Here is a 25,102-nt window from a genome sequence, read left to right as displayed (position 1 = left end):
CAACCCAAGACCTAAAACTAGATGGGAGAAACTGGATCTTCTTTTTTAAATCTTAAAATACAAAAGGTTGGTTTTTGTTTATTTTATTTTCTCAGTTTCCCATAAGGAATGCAGGAAAATGCCTTTTTTATTCTACCAGCCTAATTTCCTTTTCATCTTGATAAGTGAGCTTCGCTCTTCAGGAGTCACCTGAATGAGCTGCCTTTCTCTGCTGCAGCCAAGCATCCGTGTGACAGACACCAGTGAGGAGGCTGTGTTTTCACGGAGAGTCCTTGCTTATGTAGAAATTAGCATACAGAATATCTCCGGACTAGGATACATCATTCTCTGACCTTAAGAATTTAGGTGATGGAGAGCTCTTTTTTTATCTTTGTGGAGCTCACTGAATGAAATGCCTCAGAGTCACAGAGATAGCTGTATAATTAACCCTAGGAGTCTTCCTTAGTGGACAGCTCCGTGTTGAGAGTTTGAACCTAGCATGAAAACGCTTTCGATATACTTCCTAGTCCTACAGAAAAGAAAAGGAAAAGAAGAAGAAAATCAAACGCATCCTTTGAGTCAGTTTGTCACATGAGATTTCTAGGAAGTAGATAAAAGGGTTCTTCCCAGATAACTATGACTGTTCATTTGGAAAGTCCAAGAGAATCAATGATACTGGCAAACAGCTAAGTTTGAGTTGGGGTTATTAGATATAAACTCAGTGGCATGTTTAGAAGATGAGAAGTAGGAAAGATGTCATTCACAGTAGTCACGGGAACTCCTCAGCAGTTATGAGGACTCAGAGAGCCTGGACTCGGCTCACTGGATCAACGTGGTAGCACACAGCCATCTGTGACTCCAGTTCCAGAGTGTGCAGTGCCTCTTGTGACCTCCTCGGCGCCTGTGTGCATGTGGTGCATATATGCACACTTAAGCACATATACCTACATGCAAATAAAGTGCATAACGTCATCTAATAATGAATAACCTGCAAAGGTATGCAAGGCCTTCATGGAGAATCTATGAAATTCTTGGAAAGTTAAGAGATATAAGTATACATTATATTTATAAACATACAAATAGAGTGATAAACCTTAATACTGTAAAGATTTAGGTTTTCTCATATCACATAAATTAACTGCATTTCCAATTAAACTCCTTTTGAAATTTTTTTTCCCAAAGAATTTGAAAAAATTTTGGAGATGTGCTAGTGCCCAGAAAGTAAAATAACCATCCAGCATGAGGGGCGCAGACGCCAGCATGAGGGGTGCAGACTCTTCATGGATGTATTGCACATAGGATTTACTTCCTAGACAGATGACATGCTATCTAAAACTTAGGAGTTGCAGACTTCTGGAGTGTGATTGGCTGCAAGTAATAGACTCCACAGAGAACACAACTACAGCCTGGTTCCTCTAGGCTGTTGGAATAGAGTGAGACACTGAGAGGCTCAGAACAGACACAGCTTGCTATAGCAGTTAGGGGGGCAGGCATTAGGCTTGTTTTTTGTTTGTTTGTTTTTTAATTTATTTTTTACTTAATCACTTTAAATCCTGCTCACTGCCCATTTCCTGGTCACCCTCTCCCACAGTCCTTACCCCTATCCCCTCCTCCCCCCTTTTCCTCAGGGATCCCTGGGCACCGCCTCCACCCCCCCTGCACAATTAAATCAAGTCTGTGAGGCTAGGAGCATCCTTTAGTGAACTTTTAGTAATTTTTGCTGCATTGATTAGCTCTTTATATAATAAAATGAAGTTTATTTCACACAGCACGAACAGTTGGGTTCCACATGATTTAGTGACCTAAATGTGGGAGACGGACAAAAAAGAAAATCTGAATTATTAGACAAGTCTCTGGGGGGGAATAGACAGTAATTTAGGGCAGAGAAAGATAGATAAGGATATAAAGCATAGAGGAAAAACTACTGAATTGGCCTGAAAGCAAGGGTGGTCTTAGTTCAGATAGACAGTTGCCTTTCTAAGTACATAAAGAACTAAAATCAGTGAAAAAACAAATACCTGTGGTCCAGTAGGAAAAACTAACAGGCAAAGATAAGAATAAGCAGTTTGGGGCTGGAGAGATGGCTCAGTGGATAAGAGCACTGACTGCTCTTCCAGTGGTCTTGAATTCATTTCTCAGCCAACCACATGGTGGCTCACAACCATTTGTAATGGGGTCTGATGCCTTCTTCTGGTGTGTCTGAAGACAGCTACGATGTACTCATATAAAAATAAATAAATCTTTAAAAAAAAAGAACAAGCGGTTTACAAAGCAAGTTCCAGTGCAGCCAAAGTTACACAGAGAAACTGTCTCAAAGAAGAAAAAGAAAAGTCAGTCTGTGGAAGAGGCAGTGTAGCACTAGTGGGCCCTGGAGAGTGCGGATGAGCTTGCTGAAGCACGCCTGGCTCGCCTTCTTTCTGGCATCAGATGTTGGTATGGGCAGTTATCAAGTGTGGGGAAAATGACTGCCCCATCCTCCTTGGGGAAGAAGGAGTGTGAGCTACCAGTCTTTCTAATAAACATGTGAGCAGCAAGTAGTTTTGTCTGTGTGTCCATCCTTCCCCAGCCCCATCCCTCAGTCCTTTTCAGAGATAGTTTCATTGTTTGGCCTTTTTCTCCAGACTGGTCTTGAACCCGTGGCTGTGCAGTTCTTTCCAAGTACTAAGAACTATAGACGTGTGAACACACCTAGCCTGCAGGTCACGGCCTTGAACAACCTAGAGCAGCTGTTGCTTGTGGGCTTTCTAACCCAGAGTGGTTACTAGTCAGTCTTGTTTATTTGTTTTTTTCCCGAGACAGGGATTCTCTGTGTAGCCCTGGCTGTGCTAGAGCTCACTCTGTAGACCAGGCTGGCCCCACTCAGAGATCCACCTGCTTCTGCCTCCCAAGGGCATCTCCCACCACCTCTGTACTCTTCAGTCCTTGTAGTGTTGGGAGACTGGGAGTGACCTGGAATGAGCTGTCAGGAGTTCACCTTCACAGAAATGACTGGACTAAGTGCATAGGCACTTGGGATGGAACTTTAAAGATGAGTAGCATCATGAAACTGTACGCTCTGCCCGGGTAACACGTCTCCATACAGGTGTCAGTTCAGTTGTCCTTGTGTGAAAGGTGGCAAGGAGGCTGGGAAGGGAGCTGCTTTAGTTGGGATGGATGTAGCGTGGAAGGATGGATTTGGGCTTGGGGTTTAGTCACTGATAATTGCTTCAAAATGTAGGTATGAGGATATAGATTTTCTTTGACTATCTTTTCACTGATTTAATTATAAATATATTAATTTAAGAAAAAAGCATTTCTGGCTTTCCAGTGTTAGGATTACAGGTCTATCCCACTGTGTCTGGCCAAGGAAAACAATTCTTATGTATAGCTGGATGGGAACAACTGGGAAAGTCCAGTAGCTGTGTTCAGTTTTCTGTCGACAGGATGGAGGATAACAAATGACCTTTCTCATGCTGTTTTCAGTGACGCCAACTGGTGGCAAGGAGAAAATCACAGAGGAACAGGACTCTTCCCCTCCAACTTTGTAACGACTGACTTAAGCACAGAGGTTGAGACAGGTAACGTAGCAAAGGCTTTAGTTTCCCAAAGAAGCTCCAGTCTACTGAAGTTATCTTCCTTTGAGTTTATTATTGACTTCTGAGAGTAGGTGGGACTGGGCGTGGCAGCACACACCTTTAATCCCAGCCCTTGGGAGGCAGAGGCAGGCAGATGTCTGAGTTCCTGACTCACACAGTGAGTTTCTGGCCAGCAAGGACCAAAAAAACAAACAAACAAACAAAACCCAAAACAACAACAACAAAAAACAATCTACTTTGGCTTTCTTAGTTGATAGGAACCTTGGGAACTTTTCAGATAACTTTACAAAACATAGAAAACATCCTATTCAGTGATTTTCCTCTTAGCATAGTTGGAAGAGACTGGCCTATAGTCTAGTAAAATGATTTCCTAGCCTGTGCAGTGCCCTAGGTTAGATGCCAGCCTCTCTTCAGTAACATTTTAAATGGTAAAAGGTACTCTTTATGTTTTGTTTTTTGGGACAGTTTCTCTGTGTAACAGAGTCCTAGCTGTCCTGGATTCTCTTTGTAGATCAGGCTGGCCTTGAACTCACAGAGATCCAACTGCTTGTGCCTCTCAGTGCTGAAATTAAAGGTATGTGCCACCATGCTCTGCATGAAAGGTGTCTTGACTCTAACTGTATCTCTGTGTCTTGTTGAGCTTTCTTTACATGTAATTAATTCAAAGTTAGCCAAATAGTCCTTTAGATACATTGTTTTTTATAGTAATTTTGTTTCCATCAAAATTTAGTTAAAATTAGGTACATTCTAACAGTGTTCCAGGGAACTTGTACTAAGTAGTTTTCAGATATGCGTATTTATAAATTATTTTAAAACATTCTCTTTATGAAATACTTTTTTGTTGTAATTTATACTATTTTAACTCTCAGAGTTAGATTGAGTTGGGTCTATATTTTGTTCAAATAGGAAATACAGGTTGAGTTTTTTTTTTTTATTTATAAATATAGGTCAGAGTATAGATGGAACACTGTTATAAGAGAAACTGGCTTAGTCATAAACATCTATTCGCTTGTATATTTACTCATCTCAGCAGTAACAGTTTTCATGAAAGTAGCTGTAGTGACAGAGCCCGTGGATACTGCTCTGTCCCACTTGACTGTGGGGTCCACCAACCCCAGAAGATTCTGTTCACTCCCTGCACGAATCTAAGCACCAGAGGGAAGGAGGTTTGGCACACTGTGCGTGCTGAGTAGATATGGTGGCGTAAATGAACGACTGTGTGTAATATATTGATTATGAAGTGTGGCGACTAGGGAGCTTCTACTTTTCTCCTATGGATAATAATAGACCACTTAGAAATTTAATGACTAAATTGTAATGTTGAAAACCTAAAACTTATTTTGTTTCTGTAGCAACGGTGGACAAATTGAATGTAATTGATGATGATGTGGAGGAAATTAAGAAATCAGAACCTGAGCCTGTTTATATAGATGAGGTATCGACCTTTTGTTTAATAAACTACCAAGATGTTTTAAAAATAATGCTATCTTTTTGGAGTATGTGGGCACAGTGCTTTTCCATTCATCGTGGTTAACTCTTCAGACTTCTCAGCATCTCCTGTTTTCTTCCTAGGGTAAAATGGATAGAGCCCTGCAGATTCTCCAGAGCATAGATCCAAAAGAGTCAAAACCCGACTCCCAAGACCTCTTGGACTTGGAAGGTATTAGTTAATGTTGAACTCACCTTAATGTTGCTTAAAGTATATATTACCTGTTTATAGTGTTTTAACTTATAGATTTCCTGTTTATGGTGTTTTAACATATAGATTACCTGTTTATGGTATTTTGAAGTTTTTTTCTGCTTCCTGTTTGCTTTTTGAGATTTGAAATTCTTGTGAGAAACAGACTTGTGTAGTAAAATAATAGAAAAGTCAGTTGGAAGATATTGTCACAGCCTATATCCATTTCACAAAAGCAGTCTTTGTATTTCTGTAAGATCACTGGTGAAATTGGCCAACGAAAAGGCAGAATTACAAATAACAGCATAGACAGGTAGGTGGTGGTGGCTCATGCCTTTAAATCAAACACTAGGGAGGCAGAGACAGGCAGATTTTTGAGTTCCAGGACAGCCAGGGCCACACAAACGCTGTCTTGAGAACAAACAAAAAACAAAAAATCATATTAAATCAAACCAAAGTGTAAAAGTTTATTGTTTAACTGTCTTCTGACTGTATGCCATTTAGTCTCTTAAGTTTAAAGCAAAAACAGATATTCTTTTGTGTTTTAAGAACCCTTCTTGGGTTTCTAACCAAATAACCAACCAGCAATCAACCAGAGAAACAAACAAACAAAAATCCCAGTACTTTTGGGCTTCTGGGATTGTACATATAATTCCAGCATGAACAAGGCTAATTAAGGCCAGTCTAGACTATGGAGTGAGACTCTGTCAAAAAAAACCCTACAAAACCAAACAATTATCTTTGTAAAAAAAAAAAAAAGAAGAAGAAGAAGAAGAAAACAGTAAATAGATAAATCTTAATTTTTTAAATAAAATAGCTTGGTTATGAATATGGAGCATTTCTCTGTTATACTTGTTTACATGTGGAAATACATGAAGTGTCCCCGTGGATGTGCATTGTGTCTGAGTGGGTGAGCATGCATGTCGTATGCACATGTGGAAGCCAGAGGATCTCTCTGTGGATGGCTCTCTGTTCCACATGAGTGTTCCATGGATCAAGCTCAGGTCACCAGGCTTGTATAGCTCCTTTATCTGCTTGGCTGTCTTACCAGCCCTGCATTGCAAACAGTCTCACACAAGTGAAAAGTCTTACTATTTAATGTTTGTGCACGTGTGTACATACTTTATACATACGGATTGTGTTCCCTTCACTTAGCTAAGAGTTCTGTAGAAACTCTTCAGACTTTGGGGTAACTGTCACAGCCTCTAAACTTGGTCAGTGACTCCAGCACCATGATAAAATTTTTATTCTGATGTTGACCTTGACTCTGGTCTGTGATAGTAATATATGATAGTAAAGGTATTGTAATAGATCTTTTGTCATCTTTCCCCAGCATAAGATTATTTCTCTATCTTTTGTATGATGTTGCATAGTCTCTTGTTTAAAGATTGTTGAACTGACATAAGCTGCACGGTTTCTGCATTTGTAATTATTTTTGTGTTACAGATGTTTGCCAACAGATGGGTCCGATGATAGATGAAAAACTTGAAGAGATTGATAGGTGAGCGCCTTACTTGTTTTGACCAGGTTGACGGCTGGTGAAAGTGCTCATGGGATTGAGCATCTGCTGCAATCCCTGGTCAGGTGCAGACGCTGAAAGCTGGTTTCTGGTAATGCTGCTTATGTTGGGAACATTATTTTCATCAGTGGCAATAATGTGATATGTATATAACCGTGGACCCTTGCATTTTATCACACCAATCACTGTTTTGGGGGCTGGAATTAAGTAGTAAAAAATGAAGTGTATTGAGGACAACATGAAAATGGGCGTCTTAGGTGAGCACTGACTTGTGACAGACCCAGGAGTTACACCTGTGACTATAACAAGTGAGATCTCTCTAATTTGGGAAACTAAATGCAGTGCGGCGACTTCCCCTGTCTCCTCTCACATCTCTGTGTTCCTGTTGCCCTCTCTGTTCCCTGTCCCCCTGGGTTTGCTGATCTGAGAACAGGCATCAGCCCTGCTGGTGGACAGGGATATTCCCAGCTCTCTCTGAACTTGGAAGGAGAAGTTTGAGAAATGAAGTCCAAGGAGAAGGAATTACTATCCGTTCTCCTCCCTTTCCAGCCCCTAGTGGTTGAACTGCTGTATAAAGCATACAAGAAGAAAGGAATTAGGTTGTTTAATTTTCTAATAGACCTTTTTAAAAACTAGGAATGGCAAACAATGATTCATTCAGGGAAAATGGTTTGTTTCATGATGTATTGTGACATTATTTTTATTTTATGTGTAAGCGTTTGCCTCCGTGTTTGTCTGCACTATGTATCTACCTGGTGCCTGCAGAGGCCAGAAGAGGGTATGGGATCCCTTGGAAGTGGAGTTACAGGTGGCTGTGAGCTGGGAATCAAACTTAGGTCCTGAAGAAGAGCAGCCAGTGCTCTTAACCATTGAGCCATCTCTCCAGCTCCTCCTTCATAGCATTTTTTTTAACAAGTCCTTTGTGTTTTTACAAAACTGAAATAATCAGTGGTAGATTGATCATAGTTTTGGAGAAAGTATCACACACCTACTTATACATCTGCTGCTAATGATTAGTGAGTAATCAGACTGGCAAAGTTGAGGGAAAAATGACTAGTTTTCCATACATGTGGCTAGCAGTATCAGTACACATTTTCCTGGGCCTAAAAATATTCTTTACCCAAACCACTTGAAGTGCATACTAAATATGGGGGGGCTATACAGTGACCAGATGTTGTGGTATTCAACACAGTGCTATTTATAGCCATAAAAATGCAGCTAGCTAAAATGCCTTTCAGTGTGAAATTGGTTTTCAAAATTGCACATTCTCTATCTTATAGTAGAAATTATTTCCATTGAAGAATACTTGCTGATATGGAATGGTGTCAAGTCTATAGTGGAAGATATGACAGCATAACATTACTTTTATTAAACAAGAATTTTACTAAAGAAAAATATCTAAAGGAATTAAAACTTAAAGGGTACCCATTTCTGATGTCAGTTAGTGAATGAGAGCTGGCTGGCAAGCCGTGAGTCGGCTAGCTGTCGTCAGGGTTTCATAGCAGAGGGGACGTACACAACTGCTAGCTGGACGGTGCTTCTTGGGCTCATGGGTTGTTTGCTCCTGTAACAAATTCAAAGATAAATGTAAATCATTTTTCCTCGAATAAATCAGCAATAGTTTGCTATTCATATGGGGGATGGGAGTGAGAGTAAAACTGTCGTGTTAGAAAATTAACTTGTACGTTTCACTTTGTCATCACAAAGCTGTCGTGTGCTGACTGTGTTCCAGACTGTTGTAATCTGATTTTCTGCTGCCTTCCCCATCAGCTTGGCCTTTTCACTCTTCCTCTGGGTACTCTGGTTGTCCTTCGTTGTTTTCACCTCGCCTGTCCATCCTTCCTCAGGGCCAGCTTAAATCCTAGTCCTGTCTCTGCAGGCTCCAGCTCACTCTAACCTCTAAGTTCTCGCCCCATTTCATACAAGTTTGTACTTGGCTCTATGTTACTTCATTTGCTGGTTTTTCTTTTGTGCTCTTGACCTCGTCTTCCGAAAAGAGACTCAGCTGTTCTCCTTGTTGTAGTGTAGTCCTGAGTGTAATCCGTGAAGGCTTGCCTTTGCTCTGGGTTACTGGCCCCTGAAAGATGGTTTTGTGCATGGTGCTCACGGCCTTCTACTGTTGTGTTAGTGTTTCATCACCATGCTGGGTTGTGTAGACCAGAGTCTTACGTTCAGTTCTCAGTCACACATTTGTTAAGGTGTGCACCTAATGTCTGTAGATCTGGGTGCTTTGCAGCAGATAGATACTTCTGAAGATAGAGTTTGCTTGTGATCATTGCAAGAAAAGGAACAGCACATGTTAGCTCAGATAGCATGTTAGTAAAGGGGAGTCAGCCATTGGTGTGGTGTGGTGGGCCCTTTCTTCTGCTTCTCACCCCTCTTTATACACACTGAATCACATCCAGTATACACTTATAGATGTTTTATGCCACACAAAAGGTAGCCATTTAACTTATACAAATTTGTTGGCTATCCACCGTCAGTTATTACTAGGGGAGCAGGCAGAATTGTACCAAGCAGAAGGATTTTTACTGTGTGTTTCCTGGGTGAGTATGGAAATGCTTACTTGGATTTGTTGTTATACAATAAGGTGGCTGGTTTTATTTACTTCCTCAAAGCCACTAAGTAAATAAAAAGAACAATGGGGACTAGCTTGTGTATATATTGGCTTTCCTTGTGTTTTCTTGATAATATTTTTTAAAAAGTTAAGTTGGTCCTTTCAAGGATCTAAGTAAGATGTGTATATCTTTTCTCCCATTATACTCTTATTTAAGTCATAATATACTACACAGGGGCTCTGGGTCTTCATCTCCTACTGTGTTAGTGAGATTTATAATTAAGGCACAGATTTAACATACACTATTTTTCTTTGTAATTAAATTTTTGACATAAATCTATAATGTATTAAACTAAATTCTAGCACCCAAATTATGAATTGATTGCAGTTTATGAGGTGTAGATCTGACTTTTCCATACGATTAGAAGACGTACCAGCCTGTGGATGGAATTCAGCAGTTTCTCCTCTCAGCTCCCTGTGTGAATGAGAAGAGCCTTCTGACGTAGGAATAGAAATGAACTAAACTTAACACTCATCACGTCACTGTGCAAATCCTTGTCTTGTCTATCAGGAAGCATTCAGAACTGTCTGAGTTGAACGTAAAGGTGCTGGAAGCCCTGGACCTGTACAATAAGTTGGTGAATGAAGCGCCTGTGTACTCGGTCTATTCAAAGCTGCATCCCGCACATTACCCACCCGCAGCAGCTGGGGTTCCAGTGCAGGTGAGCCTTGCTTTTGAGAAAGTATTCAATTGTTTTTTTTTTTTTTTAAATAAATGTGTAAGAGCATAATGCTAAAGATTTGTTGCCCATGAGTAAAATTATAAAACTAGGGCTGGAAAGATGTGAAGAGATGGCTTAGCTGTTAAAGACTAGGCTCATAACCAAGAAAAGAAAAATGTACAACACTGGGAACTGTATGTATTTTCCTTCACTGTGACAAAGTACCTGAGAAAAGTCAGCTAAAGGAAGAAGTTTATTTGGCTGGCCTGGTGATTTCAGATGTCTCAGCTCATAGTCGGCTGGCTCCATTGTCCTTGGCCCAGAAGAGCAGTATGGTGGAGCTAACCACTCCATCCTCGTGGCAGCTGGGAAGCAGAGTAGTGGGGGCCTGGGGACATGCTCAGCCTTCCAAAGCCCCCAGTGACCTGCTTTCTCCAGCAGGTCCTCACCTTCTTACAGCAGTTCAGCCGTGGACTCACTAACGGGTTGATTCATTGGTAAAGTTCGCTCTTGAGCACCAAGTTCTTGAAATCCAGACTTCCCAGCACACAGTCAGTCCTCTGGTGTATGGGGCTGGGGGGTGGGGTCTTCATATACACACCTTGACACTGGACTTTGATGGTTTCAGGAAGTGTTGTCTAAACACTGCTTGCCATAAAGATTAAATAGGATATTTCACAAATGCATTCCAGTTCATTTTTAACACATTGAAAAGACTGTTTCTGGTTCTTTGTATGCCTCTGTGAGCAAGTAAATATGGGGTATAAATCTTTTTTGCAGATATAAGTCCTGTATTATCAAGCATGGATATCGTGTGTGTGTGTGTGTGTGTGTGTGTGTGTGTGTGTAATTTGTTTTTATTTTGTATGTACATTGATGTGTTGCCTGGATATATGTCTGTATGAGGGTGTCAGGTCCTCCAGAAAGGAGTTACATACAGTTGTAAGCTGCCAGGTAGGTGCTAGGAGTTGAACCTGGGTCCTCTGAAAAAGCAGCCAGTGGTCTTAACCTTTGAGCCATCTCTCCAGCCCCAAGTATGGATCCTTTTACGTAGAGCCTGCTGTGAAAATCCTCTAGATACTGTTTAACAAGGAGATGAAATATTTCTTTAAAAACCTTTCAAATATGTCTTTGGTAATTATTGGAAATTAGTGAGCTTCTTTTATCCTCAGAGAACGCGTTAGATTCACGACTGAAAGTCTATGTAATGCAGCCTTGCTCCGGGCGGTGGGATGTCGTTGCCAGAGCTGCCCGTTAGCATCATTGCTCTCCCAGTACTTACCATACTTTTGCGCCTCCAGCCGACATGAGAGTACTTAAGGTTTTCAGTATCCCCATTCCGAAGCATTTTTCAAATTTTGGCCAATTAAATTTAAATTAAGTGTGGATGAGCAAAATTCGTGTTAATTTATGAAAACTGGTATGCAGTGGAGTGTGTGAAGGAGACACCAAGGAGAGCAACTAGAATGTGGGTGCATAAATTAGATGATGTAACACAATGTAATTGCTAAGTTTTTTTTTTAAATGGTTACTGTGGTAACTGTCACACCAGAGGAGCAGCATTTATCAAATATGCCATGCTCTGAACTTTTTGAAAATTACATATGAGCTTAGATTTCTGAGTTAAAAAAAAAAAAAGATTTCTGAAGTTTTTTCACTGTTACTTCTGTTTTTCAAAAAAGTGTTTATTGCTGCTGTGAAAGTAGAATACATGAGAAATGTCTGCTCCACTGTACAGAGACCTATGTGTCTGCCTCATGTCTGTAAAGGGAGGTTGTTATTCCTGGGCCAGGCTTCTGGGCTGCAGTTTGTACAGCGCATCTACAAGCCTCTTAATACATTAACTCATGTGTGAGTTTGTTTGAAATGTTTGAAATTTCAAAAATTCCTGTTCTGTTTTGAAAAACATATGAACTAAGAGTGGATGGGTTATGCACACGAAGTGCACTTACAAATGGTGAGCTGCGGAAACCATCCCTATGTCTCAGCCTTTCGGCAGTGGATTGCCAGTCACTGCTAAAGAGAATATCAGTATATTAAATGTTTTATTTGACATTCCTATTATCCTAGTTTTAATGTAATCCTTGCTTTAAATAAAACTGGAGCAATGATCACTACTGTATAGTATTTATTAAGCATATGGATTGCTTTTGAATGCTGTTATGTGTTATGTTATGCGTAGGCTGATAGACTCTGTCCTTACAGAGCTGTTACTGTGAAAATTACATAGGTTTGCATAAGAATCCAGTGACTTTTTGCAGTTTCCTAAGGATGCACTTTGTCTTATTTCATAGCTCCATCTTTCTCATCTTCTGAAGGCAGGTGTCTTAGTCATTGCTGTGAAGACACGCGTGACCACGGCAACTCTTATAAAGGCAAATGTTTAATTGGGGCTGCCTTACAGGTTCAGAGGCTCAGTTTATTGTCATCACAGCAGGCATGATCTCAAAACCCACCCCCACTGTGACAATTCTACAACAAAACCACACCTACTAGTACCACTCCACCGCAGGAGAGGGCTTAGCACCCTGGTCCTCTCTTTCAACCTGCACTTCAATAGCGGGGAGTTGGAGTAGTCATTCTCATGGTGATGTGGAGTAATCATGGGTTTCCCTTCAAGGGAAGGCTCTGTGGCAAGATGTATGTTAACAGGCACTCTAGATAGGTTCCAACCTTCTTAAAAATACAGCTGCCACTGTTTTTCTTCAAACACGTGGAAAATCAAAGAACAATTAAACAAATTGCAAAAGTCCATTGATTACATATCATAAGTCGAGACTCTCCACTTTTTGTTCCAGTGTGGAAAGATCAGTAGAATCAGATTGTTCCCCAAATAGTTAAACATTTTTCTTTTATGTCTTAAAAGTTTTAGGTATGCTTAGTTAAATCATTGAGATAGCAAGCAGAGTTTTTTTCTCTTTGATTAATAGACATATCCAGTCCAGTCGCATGGTGGAAACTACCTGGGCCACGGCATTCACCAAGTATCTGTTGCCCAGAACTATAACCTAGGACCTGATCCTATGGGCTCGCTGAGATCTCTGCCTCCAAATATGAACTCGGTAACAGCACACACCGTCCAACCTCCATACTTAAGGTAAGTTTTGGGGTGCTATGTTAATTTTCCTTAGGTTTAGACCAGGAACCTACAGACTCTTCTCCTTGCAGTAATATTTCCAACATTTACTTTTGTCGTTGTTTGATTGTTGGAGATGGTATCTCTACATAGCCCTATCTGTCCTAGAATTCACTGTGTAGACCAGACTGGCCTGGAACTCTTAGAGAGATGAACCTGCCTCTGCCTCCTGAGTACTGGAATCAAAGGTGGGTGCTGCCGCGCCCGCTCTCCCAGTCCCACTCCTAAGTGGAGTTGCTGAAGTGGCCACTGCTGCTCCCGCTGGGTGGGATGGGGTTGCTTTACTTCAGCTAAACCTTGGTAGTTGCGAAGATTTAAACCCACACTTAAGACCCTAGAAAGAAATCTTTATCTTGTAGTAGTCCTTCATAGGGATTGATGCCATGGCATTCTTGCTACTGTGCTGTGGTGAGTTAGCCTAGTGAAGCAGTGCTAGCGACATTATCTGTATGTACTCCTGAATATTAAAAAAAAAAAATTACTGCTTCACCCGTAAAAGGAGTAAGATTGGACAGTGGTTTAATATTTCTATACAAGCATTCTCTGAAAGTCATAGTTTAAATCTTCCTGTCTATCGCAGAATATGCATTCAGTGTTATATGCAGCTGCCCTTTAAGGTCCCTTTCTGTCTTAAGTCCTTGAGTATCTGTAAGGACTACCTGAAAAGTAAGTGGACCTGTATGTATCTGTGGGTTACCCTACGGTTTGTTATTCTGAGTACTAGTAGGTATTATGGAGGAAAACCTGGTATATCAACATTAATCCTCTACTGTAAGCAACATATTTGGTGTGATTTAAAAATAAATATCTTTTAAATATATTTATATCATAGTAGAAATAGGAGAAAAGCAGAGTCCTTTCGTTTGGTGAGGTTTGTTTCCCTCTTGAGTGTGAGTGAGTTTGTGTAGTGGCCAACCCCATAGCGCTCTATGCAGGGATCTGCTGCAGAGGTGTGCTCAGTCTGCTCAGTCTCCAAGCGCTCTGTGCAGGGATCTGCTGCAGAGGTGTGCTCAGTCTGCTCAGTCTCCAAGCGCTCTGTGCAGGGATCTGCTGCAGAGGTGTGCTCAGTCTGCTCAGTCTCCAAGCGCTCTGTGCAGGGATCTGCTGCAGAGGTGTGCTCAGTCTGCTCAGTCTCCAAGCGCTCTGTGCAGGGATCTGCTGCAGAGGTGTGCTCAGTCTGCTCAGTCTCCAAGCGCTCTATGCAGGGATCTGCTGCAGAGGTGTGCTCAGTCTGCTCAGTCTCCAAGCGCTCTGTGCAGGGATCTGCTGCAGAGGTGTGCTCAGTCTGCTCAGTCTCCAAGCGCTCTGTGCAGGGATCTGCTGCAGAGGTGTGCTCAGTCTGCTCAGTCTCCAAGCGCTCTGTGCAGGGATCTGCTGCAGAGGTGTGCTCAGTCTGCTCAGTCTCCAAGCGCTCTGTGCAGGGATCTGCTGCAGAGGTGTGCTCAGTCTGCTCAGTCTCCAAGCGCTCTGTGCAGGGATCTGCTGCAGAGGTGTGCTCAGTCTGCTCAGTCTCCAAGCGCTCTATGCAGGGATCTGCTGCAGAGGTGTGCTCAGTCTGCTCAGTCTCCAAGCGCTCTATGCAGGGATCTGCTGCAGAGGTGTGCTCAGTCTGCTCAGTCTCCAAGCGCTCTGTGCAGGGATCTGCTGCAGAGGTGTGCTCAGTCTCCAAGCGCTCTGTGCAGGGATCTGCTGCAGAGGTGTGCTCAGTCTGCTCAGTCTCCAAGCGCTCTGTGCAGGGATCTGCTGCAGAGGTGTGCTCAGTCTGCTCAGTCTCCAAGCGCTCTGTGCAGGGATCTGCTGCAGAGGTGTGCTCAGTCTCCAAGCGCTCTGTGCAGGGATCTGCTGCAGAGGTGTGCTCAGTCTGCTCAGTCTCCAAGCGCTCTGTGCAGGGATCTGCTGCAGAGGTGTGCTCAGTCTGCTCAGTCTCCAAGCGCTCTGTGCAGGGATCTGCTGCAGAGGTGTGCTCAGTCTGCTCAGTCTCCAAGCGCTCTGTGCAGGGATCTGCTGCAGAGGTGTGCTCAGTCTGCTCAGTCTCCAAGCGCTCTGTGCAGGGATCTGCTGCAGAGGTGTGCTCAGTCTGCTCAGTCTCCAAGCGCTCTGTGCAGGGATCTGCTGCAGAGGTGTGCTCAGTCTGCTCAGTCTCCAAGCGCTCTGTGCAGGGATCTGCTGCAGAGGTGTGCTCAGTCTGCTCAGTCTCCAAGCGCTCTGTGCAGGGATCTGCTGCAGAGGTGTGCTCAGTCTGCTCAGTCTCCAAGCGCTCTGTGCAGGGATCTGCTGCAGAGGTGTGCTCAGTCTGCTCAGTCTCCAAGCGCTCTGTGCAGGGATCTGCTGCAGAGGTGTGCTCAGTCTGCTCAGTCTCCAAGCGCTCTGTGCAGGGATCTGCTGCAGAGGTGTGCTCAGTCTGCTCAGTCTCCAAGCGCTCTGTGCAGGGATCTGCTGCAGAGGTGTGCTCAGTCTGCTCAGTCTCCAAGCGCTCTGTGCAGGGATCTGCTGCAGAGGTGTGCTCAGTCTGCTCAGTCTCCAAGCGCTCTGTGCAGGGATCTGCTGCAGAGGTGTGCTCAGTCTGCTCAGTCTCCAAGCGCTCTGTGCAGGGATCTGCTGCAGAGGTGTGCTCAGTCTGCTCAGTCTCCAAGCGCTCTGTGCAGGGATCTGCTGCAGAGGTGTGCTCAGTCTGCTCAGTCTCCAAGCGCTCTGTGCAGGGATCTGCTGCAGAGGTGTGCTCAGTCTGCTCAGTCTCCAAGCGCTCTGTGCAGGGATCTGCTGCAGAGGTGTGCTCAGTCTGCTCAGTCTCCAAGCGCTCTGTGCAGGGATCTGCTGCAGAGGTGTGCTCAGTCTGCTCAGTCTCCAAGCGCTCTGTGCAGGGATCTGCTGCAGAGGTGTGCTCAGTCTGCTCAGTCTCCAAGCGCTCTGTGCAGGGATCTGCTGCAGAGGTGTGCTCAGTCTGCTCAGTCTCCAAGCGCTCTGTGCAGGGATCTGCTGCAGAGGTGTGCTCAGTCTGCTCAGTCTCCAAACGCTCTGTGCAGGGATCTGCTGCAGAGGTGTGCTCAGTCTGCTCAGTCTCCAAGCGCTCTGTGCAGGGATCTGCTGCAGAGGTGTGCTCAGTCTGCTCAGTCTCCAAGCGCTCTGTGCAGGGATCTGCTGCAGAGGTGTGCTCAGTCTGCTCAGTCTCCAAGCGCTCTGTGCAGGGATCTGCTGCAGAGGTGTGCTCAGTCTGCTCAGTCTCCAAGCGCTCTGTGCAGGGATCTGCTGCAGAGGTGTGCTCAGTCTGCTCAGTCTCCAAGCGCTCTGTGCAGGGATCTGCTGCAGAGGTGTGCTCAGTCTGCTCAGTCTCCAAACGCTCTGTGCAGGGATCTGCTGCAGAGGTGTGCTCAGTCTGCTCAGTCTCCAAGCGCTCTGTGCAGGGATCTGCTGCAGAGGTGTGCTCAGTCTGCTCAGTCTCCAAGCGCTCTGTGCAGGGATCTGCTGCAGAGGTGTGCTCAGTCTGCTCAGTCTCCAAGCGCTCTATAGGGATCTGCTGCAGAGGTGTGCTCAGTCTGCTCAGTCTCCAAGCGCTCTGTGCAGCTCTGATACAGACCGCACTGTTCTGAATTTGAAAGTGCTAAGCTCTTGTCAGGGAAGCTTGGGGCTGTGGCGGTATGGGGTGCCTCTTGAGCAGGGCCGCCCTGCCTTCTTGGTAGCTGGCCTCAGGAGTCACAGGCAAGTGCCCTTCGCACCCTCAGTCCCTTCAGTGCTTTGAGAGCGCAGGTTAAATAAGCCTTCTAATCTTATGTGCTATTGCTTTGTGAACCTTGCTTATTATTGAAAGTCTATTATAATAGACTGCAAGATATAAGAGACTACAAGATAGCATCTCATTGTAACTACTGCATGGAACCTCAAGATTTAAGTAAAAAATGTAAAATCCTAATACTTTGAATGAAGAGGCACGCATATCCTTGTGAGTACAAAGCCTGTCTGGTCTACATAGTACTGTAAAGTGAGACCCTGCCCTTAAAGATGGATGGATGGATGGATCGATCAATTGATCCATCTGTGCTCACCATCATCTCAAGTAGAAGAAACAGCTTGCTTTTTGCCAATTTCTTACTCACTTATAGCTAGGCTTTTCTCTGTTGTTAGCTCTTTGAGCTCCCTCACTGCTTGTGTGGAAGCCTCACTGTCCTCAGCCGTCTCCGCACTTGTCTCAGGTGCTTCTTTAGCCATTTTTGTGACCGAAACTTGTGCCTGCCACTGCTTGCTCCCTCTCCTTCCTTTTGTCTTTAATTTTGAGTGCTGTAGAGGAATATTTCTGTGGGTACCTTTACCTTGCTAGTTTGTTGCCCACATGGGCATTTGTAGCAGCCAGAGGTCAGGATGTCTTCTTCAGTCTCAGTCTGTACTGTGTGTACCTGGTCCCTTCTAGGCCAAAATAGGATATGAGATTCCCTGGAAATAGTTAGAGGTGGCTGTGAACTGACATGTGGGTGCTGGGAATCAAGCTTGCTCTTCTGGAAGAGCAACCAGTGCTCTTACCTGCTGAGCCATCACTCCAGCGCCACCCACCTAGTTTTGTCAGCATAGTCTCTCACTTATCTGAAACACTGGTCACACTGGTCAGACAGAAAGCCTGCGTCTGTCTCCCTGTCCTGGGGTTAGCCAGAGATCCAGACTCACTCTTCATGCTTTCACAGTGAGCGCTGTCCTTACACTCTGGAGTCCAGTCCTGTTCTTCTGTGTAGACATGAAAAAAATTATGCCAGGCAGTGGTGGTAGACGCCTTTATCTCAATACTCAGAAGGCAGAGACAGGTGGGTCTGACCCTTCCTGAGTTTAAGGCCAGCCTGGTCTACAGAGTGAGTTCCAAGACAGTTGGGGCTGCACAGAGAAAAAAAAAAAACCTACCAACCAACGTACAAAAAAAAAAGTTACTAGTATGATGGATACATAAGCTTGAAAAGAAAATGGAAAAGGCATGTTTGTCATGATGATCTGTTGCTGCAACTTGAGCGAAAGTAACTGTGATTTTTCTTTGTGAAACTTTATTTGCAGCACTGGACAGGACACTGTCTCCAACCCTTCTTACATGAACCAGAGCTCTCGTCTTCAGGCAGCTGCTGGTACAGCTGCTTACACACAGCCTGTGGGGATGTCTACAGATGTGTCTTCTTTCCAGAACACAGCATCCGGTTTGCCTCAGCTGGCTGGCTTTCCAGTGGCAGTTCCTGCACCTGTCGCTGCACAGCCACAAGCAAGCTACCACCAGCAGCCTCTCCTGTAGAGACGCACCAGGACCTGCTGAACGGCTTTGTGGGTGTGCTGTTTAATCTAGGGGATTCTAATCTGAAATATTAAAAGTTTCCCCTCTCAGTCAAAAAGAACCATGAATAAATAAAGCACAAAACCCCACCTTACCCTGAAGGCCATAAAAGGTTTTTTTTTCCAGTCCAGTTGGCTTGAAGTTGACCTTTTGGTCAAAGGCAGCTTGGATGTTCTAAGTTAGTCGGGCTGAACTTTCTGGGCCCTTACTGAGTAGCCTTACGACACTACATGATATGAGGTAGGAGTGTGGAATTTTCTCTTTAAAGAACCCGTTGTTTCCTCTTAAGATGTGATTTTTGAGGAGCACTGAAGACCTTGAAACATTTTTTGTCTGCACTTCCCCCACCCCTTGAATTTCCCACACCCTGTTATTTTAAAAGGCGAGCATCTTTTAGTGCAAGCCTTTAGCTTGCCAGCATATTTCCTGTTGGCTCCTTAAATTACAGTTGTGTTTGCAGTACTGTCAGGTTTGCTCTCAGTGTAATGCTGAGTAGTAATTAGCAGATACTTGTCTACAGAAGCAAGAACAATTTGGAAGGTACAAAAATGGTTTCTGTCATTACCAGTGAAAACCATGTAAATGCAAATATTGTGGAGCAGTTAGCCAGTCCTCTGACAGACGAGGGCCAGGGACTGCCCCAGGAGATGTTAGCCTTCCCCAGAAAGGGCATCCTCTCATACTCGTGTCCCTGGTATTTAGAATTGTTTTCTAGTGTCTTTTGGTGGATGTCTAATGAAGGTGCTGTCCTTTGGATTTCCTGCCTGCTACATATGCAGACACTGCACTTCCTTCTTAGGGATTCTCAGTGAATCTGAGCCAGGAGACACTCCCCATAACCTGATGTGATAGGAACCATCATGGGTATCAGTGTGAGGTGGGCGTTCCTTTCTTACAGAAAGCTGTCATCGTGTGCCATTGGGAAGGGATTGTGTGTCCCCTAGAAGTAGTTGTGAGCCTTTGCAGGAGCAGCAGGCAGCGGTGTGGTGGCCACAGGCTGACAGGACAGCAGTCAGCTGCTTGTCTGAAGCTCCTGTCTTACGTTAGGTCTTAGTACAGTTCCACATACTGTAAGAGTTGGTGGCAAACCCAAGGGAATTTTCTCTTACAGCTTTGCACACTACTTTATTATATCAGCTTTTTACACAACATAAACTAGAAAACATAGATGCACAGGACTCGGATCCATGATATTTACACTGGGAAATGTTCTAAATGGGATTTTTTAAAATTTAAAATTTTTGCATGAATGCACTTCTGTATATTTTTTTAAGCCCTTAAACTTTATTAAAAATCCATTGTGAGACAATTTGGAAATCTTATCGTTTATCTGTTTACGATACTTGGTTATAAGTATGTTTTTTTTCCAAAGAAACTGTATTCTAGAACCTACTACTGCATAAAATAGCCAGCACAGAAGAGAGCGTGGGCCGTCCCTGCAAGCCTGTATCTTGTCAGTGTCTGGTTGTCAGATGCAGGACCCTGGAAGGCTTTTCAGTCCTTAGCCCTCACCTTCTGTGTTTCACACGGCCTTCTCCCTTCAGCTGGACTCATTGAGTCCTTACAAGGATGGAGTGCGTGCAAAATGGTACCTTACTGTTTCTAGAACAGCCTTCTGCTCTTCAAAGATTAAGTAAATAAATGTAAAAGTCCAGAGCTGCCCTTGATAACGTTTGTGTAGAGGAATGCGTCTTCCCTGCCCTTCCAAACTGTGTTTAATAAGCTCATGCTAGTGTTTGTGCATTTCATGTTCAGTTATTGTCTAAATTATAAAAGCTTTATTTAGTCAGTGTAAATACTGCGTTCTCATTAAGTGGGGACCAGCCATTGAAGCTTAGCCGTTTTGGAATACTAAAATATGCCACATGACCTGTATATAAATAGTGTATATTAGTGTCTGTGAAGTTTAATATATGTAGAAATTTCTTCCTCCTACATTTTATTTTTTTCCATTCATAAATTTGTGTTGCAGAGTTATTGTTAGCCTAAAATATTAAATCTGTATTGATCTGATTTCAGTATTAATACGATATGTAAAGATATATATTTTCCCATGATCCAGTTGAACTGTACTTATTTTAAGATGTTTGTAGCTATTTATTTTCAGCCAAAGGAATAGTTTACCTTCAGATTTCTACATTGGGTTCATATTTAATGTTTTCTAACAAAAATTTTTGAATTTCATTTTTCATATAAATCTTGATATATTAGAAAATTCTTAAAAATATATAGAATTTTATAGTATAAAACATTTCCTTGGGTGTTAAGTGGAGTATGTTTGAAAAGTCAACAGTCAGCCAATGTTGTCTTTTTATTTGGTAATTTGCTTACAAAATTACCTACACATTATCTTTTTGCTTAGCATTTAAATATGTATTTCCATTATGCTATTTCAAGTACTTGATTTTTGACTAATGATTGTACTGTATACTGAAGATGATAATAAAGTTTCATCCACATTTTGAAAAATAATTGTAAATGTGGCTGGTCTAGGGATATAACTCAGTGATAAATAGAGCTTTTTCTTCACCCGCCCCCCCAACATTGCAAAATGGGGGAAAGATGGCCTTAGGGATCTTTTTTGACTTTTAATGAAGTTTTATGTGTTTCAGGTTTATAGGTGTTTTGTCTGCATGTGCATCTATGCACCACATGCATGCCTGGTTCACTCTGAGGCCAGAAGAGGGCATCAGCTCCTCTGGGACTAGAGTTAGGGAGGGTTGTGAGCCGCCTCTCCACCTCTGGAATCTCTTTAAAGGCTTTTCTTAGTGAAAGACAAAGTGTAAGGCTCCTGTCTACTTCCGGGTCGGGCTTTGTTGAATTGTTGCTTTAGTGTGACACCAGTGTTGTCCTTAAGGCTGACAAATTATACACAACACAGCACCAACTTAATGATTCTACTAAAAGGTTGATTTCTTTCTTAATTACTTCAATGTTGGCTCATAGATAAAGTTTCTGGCTTTTTGTTTTTCCCCAAAGGAAAAATTACTATAAATTTGTGAAGCTAAGTTTGAATTTGAGAGATGTTTTTCTTCTTTTAATGTAGCTTACACGATTGAGTGAAATGAAGTGTCCCAAGCTCATGTTTACTTAGAATGTCATACGTGACCTTGTTTGAAATGGTCTGAGGGTAAAGTTAGCTCAGGGTTCTGGAGTGGAGCCGTTTCCACAAAGGATGGACTCTGAATCAGTGATGAATGGTTTCTTCATAAGAAGATGAAAGGCACCGGGCAGTGGTGGTGCACGCCTTTAATCCTAGCACTTGGGAGGCAGAGGCAGGTGGATTTCTGAGTTCGAGGCCAGCCTGGTCTACAGGGTGAGTTCCAGGACAGCCAGGGCTACACAGAAAAACCCTGTCTCGAAAAACCAAAAAAAAAAAAAAAGAAGAAGAAGAAGAAGATGAAAGGCAGGATCCAGTGGACGAGGCTGCATGCAGGAGGAGACAGGCTGCAGTGCCTTGAGGAAAGAAAGGGCTGCCTGGCACCACAGACACTGGGACTTAGAACCCTATATCCAACATAGATTTTACACATCCATCTTTCCCCTCTCCTCACTTCTGTATGGTAGACTGACCCGCACCCCCAGATTCCTTGTGCTTCGGATGTTTGGTCCTATTAACATTTTCCCCTTCATGGGATGGGATGCTTTTGTTGACTTCATGAGTGAGTTAAATGGTCAGCCCTAATGTCGCTGGCCCCAAATAATGCTGTGCTTTTGAAGCATCTTGTAATTATGTTCAAGCACTTCCCACTTGCTGATGCTTTCTCTCTTCCTGTATCTGTAGTGGACGGTATAATTTGCTTTATTTAATATGCATTTTCAGCCAGCTACCTCATTTTAATTATTCTGTATAGAAGTCAGTAAACAAAGGGAGTTGCCTTCCCAGACTCCTTTGCTGCCAGAGGTGACCATGTGTATTGTTTTTGACCCAATGAGATTTAGGTAAGAGGTCTTGGGGTGGTCTTCCTAAGAAGAAAGAAGAAAGGTTAAAACAAGAAGCTTTGGCTTAGCAGAGTCCATGCCAGGAGAGAAAGCAGTAATTTTGTGACCATGAAGGGTAAAATCCCAAGGGCTTAGAAAGATAACATCTTTGAGTGGCTATTTTGCTTCATGGGTGAAAATTAAAGATCTTATCTACCAATTCATCTGCCAGCTTGCTGTTGGGTAGGTTTGAGCCCGCATAGGTCTGTGGAAGACTTCAAAACTCAGAGCCATATTTTAGTTGTATTCCTTGGCACAGGCACATAATTTATCTGAAATGAAAATTGAAACTAAACTTAGCCAAGACTTGGTACATTCCAGGGCCTGTATCCTCTTATCCACATGATTGCTTATTGGCATCTAGTTACAATTTTTATTGCACTTTGTGTGTGTGTTTGGAAGGAGATGTAGAGGTCAGATGAAAACTTTGGGGAGTTAGTTCTTCCAGTGTGTAGGTCCAGGACCTGGAACTCAGTTCCGCAGCCCTGGCAGCAAGGGCTTTTATAGTGTGAGCTATTTCACTAGCTCACATTTTAACATTCTAAATTTTTTATAGAATTTAATTTTACTTGGCCTAAAGCTATTTGATCTATGATACATCTTAAAATTCAGTTTGTCAGGCTGGAGAGATGGCTCAGTGGTTAAGCGTACTCAGGTTCAATTCCCAGCACCCACATGGAAGATCAGAACTGTATGGCTCCAGTTTCAAGGGATCTGACACCTTCACACAGACATACATCCAGGCAAAACACCAGTGCACATCAAATGAAAGTAAATTTTAAAGAATTCAGGTTAGCTTTAATTGAATATGACACTGTCAAGAGAGAAAAGGATGGGGATGATGAGATGGCTCAGCAGCTGCAGGCACTTGCTGCACAAGCCTAATGACCTGAGTTCAATTCCTGGTACCCACTTAAAGTGGAAGAAGAAAACCAAGTCTACAATGTAGACTTCTGATGCTCATGTCTACGCTATGGTAGACACGACCCTTCTCATCATGCATACACAATAATAATACTTTCTTAAAGAGGAATAAAGGGGGCCAGGCTTCAACTTAAAGCTCAAGAGAGCCAAAGCCCTGTTTTAAAAAGTGCCTTATTGGCTCCAGTGCTCATCAAATAATGCCCTTCTCTCCTCTTTAAGCAAGAGTTGGCAGCCAAGGCAGAAAACAGCATAGTGCACACTTCTGACCAGTGGCGTGAGAGCTAGAACTGTGTGTGAGTGTGTGTGTGTGTGTGTGTGTGTGTGTGTGTGTGTGTGTGTGTGTGTGTGTGTTGGTGTTTTTCCTGCATGAATGTCTGGGCACCATGTGTGTGCCTGGTGCCCACAGAAGCTAGAAAAGGGTGTCAGATAACCTGGGCTGGTAACAGTTGTAAGCTACCACGTAGCTCTTGGGAATCGAATCTGGGTGCCCTGAAGAGCAGCCAGTGCTCTAAGCTACCAAGCCATCTCTCCAGCCCCAGAGAACCAGAATGCTGTTACTTGGCATTTCACATCATTCTGGTTCTTAGGGCTTTTGTAAGTACATTTTCTTTAAATATTGTAGAAGTAAGCAGTTTATGATAAGCAGCCGGAATGGCAGAACAAAGATATGTGGGACAGGGCATCAGATGTTATAATTGTTTAACAAGTCACTCTTAGTGGGGCAGTGATGGCGCATGCCTTTAATCCCAGCACTTGGGAGGCAGAGGCAGACAGATTTCTGAGTTCGAGGCCAGCCTGGTCTACAGAGTGAGTTCCAGGACAGCCAGGGCTACACAGAGAAACCCTGTCTCAAAAAAACAAACAAAAAAACAAACAAACAAAAAAATAAGACACTCTTACTAAAGGTATTCTTTTCAATTGTTTAAGGTCTTTTTGCGGTTAAATTTTTTTTTCCTTTTCTCCCTCCAAGCCTTTTCTTATACCTCTCCTTGCTGTCTTTCAAATTTATATACTCTTTTTTTCATTAGTGTGTATTAGTATTTCTAAATACGTAAATAGAACCTGCACAGTCTGTATAGTGTTACTTGAATGTATGTTTTCAGGGTGATTTTGGTGTTGTATATCTAGTTGATGTGTCCTTCCCGGGGGAGGACTATTTCTCCCACTATCAACATTCCTCGGTTTTTTGTAGTTCTTTGCCTAGGGTCGGGACGTGGACTCGTGCCCACCTGTGTTAGCTTGTCTGTTGTAGCCCTTGCTCAGTTCGTATTTAGGCAGCCTTGCTGGTGAGACTTTATGGGCACAGCTTCTGACATTTCTAGGAGACGGTCTCACAGAAAACTCCCAGTCCCTCTGGGTCTTATAATTTTTTCTCTGAAATGATAACTGAGCCTTAGGTGCAAGAGTAGTGTTGTAGATATATCCACTAGGACTAGCCTCTAGAACTCCTATAATATATATTTTGATCGGATGTAGTTTTCTGAAATGCTCTTCTTTGTTACAAGGTGAAGCTTCCTTGCTGAGGGGTGAAGACTACATTTATCTGTGGGTCTAAGGAAACATATTTAGAATATGGTTATGGATTAGGCTGGCTTAGTAAAATGATGGTGTTAGGGTTTTTCAAGACTCATGACATCAGTAGTCCTGAGTAGTTAGCCAAGTTTCCAGTAGAAGACATGATTTCCCTCTTGTTGAATGTATCTTTAATTAAAGAGTTGTTGGTTAGTGTCAAGGT

General features: G+C 43.0%; 1 protein-coding gene and 1 long non-coding RNA gene across 3 annotated transcripts in view; both read left to right on the top strand.

Annotated features, from left to right (window-relative positions):
* Positions 1 to 20,926, top strand: part of Stam2 (signal transducing adaptor molecule (SH3 domain and ITAM motif) 2) — a 49,944-nt gene extending 29,018 nt beyond the window's left edge. Inside the window, exons 8-14 of one of the 2 annotated variants that reach the window (NM_019667.2) lie at positions 3,442 to 3,536; positions 4,907 to 4,989; positions 5,127 to 5,214; positions 6,679 to 6,733; positions 9,880 to 10,030; positions 12,961 to 13,127; positions 18,195 to 20,926. In NM_019667.2, the coding sequence (NP_062641.1) occupies positions 3,442 to 3,536; positions 4,907 to 4,989; positions 5,127 to 5,214; positions 6,679 to 6,733; positions 9,880 to 10,030; positions 12,961 to 13,127; positions 18,195 to 18,423 (868 nt within the window). In that variant the 3' untranslated portion in view covers positions 18,424 to 20,926. The remainder of the gene's footprint in view (positions 1 to 3,441; positions 3,537 to 4,906; positions 4,990 to 5,126; positions 5,215 to 6,678; positions 6,734 to 9,879; positions 10,031 to 12,960; positions 13,128 to 18,194) is intronic. The other variant, XM_006498198.4, reaches the window with a different exon arrangement.
* Positions 13,991 to 18,556, top strand: Gm46741 (predicted gene, 46741). The gene is made up of 3 exons (NR_166060.1): positions 13,991 to 14,818; positions 14,864 to 14,971; positions 15,017 to 18,556. It is a non-coding gene; the product is annotated as a predicted gene, 46741 (long non-coding RNA).
* Positions 20,927 to 25,102: the final 4,176 nt, after the last annotated feature.

This window comes from Mus musculus, chromosome 2 (genome assembly GCF_000001635.26).
Source record: "Mus musculus strain C57BL/6J chromosome 2, GRCm38.p6 C57BL/6J".
In the NCBI taxonomy this organism is placed as follows: Eukaryota; Metazoa; Chordata; class Mammalia; order Rodentia; family Muridae; genus Mus; species Mus musculus.
This window is presented reverse-complemented; position numbering and strand designations above follow the sequence as displayed.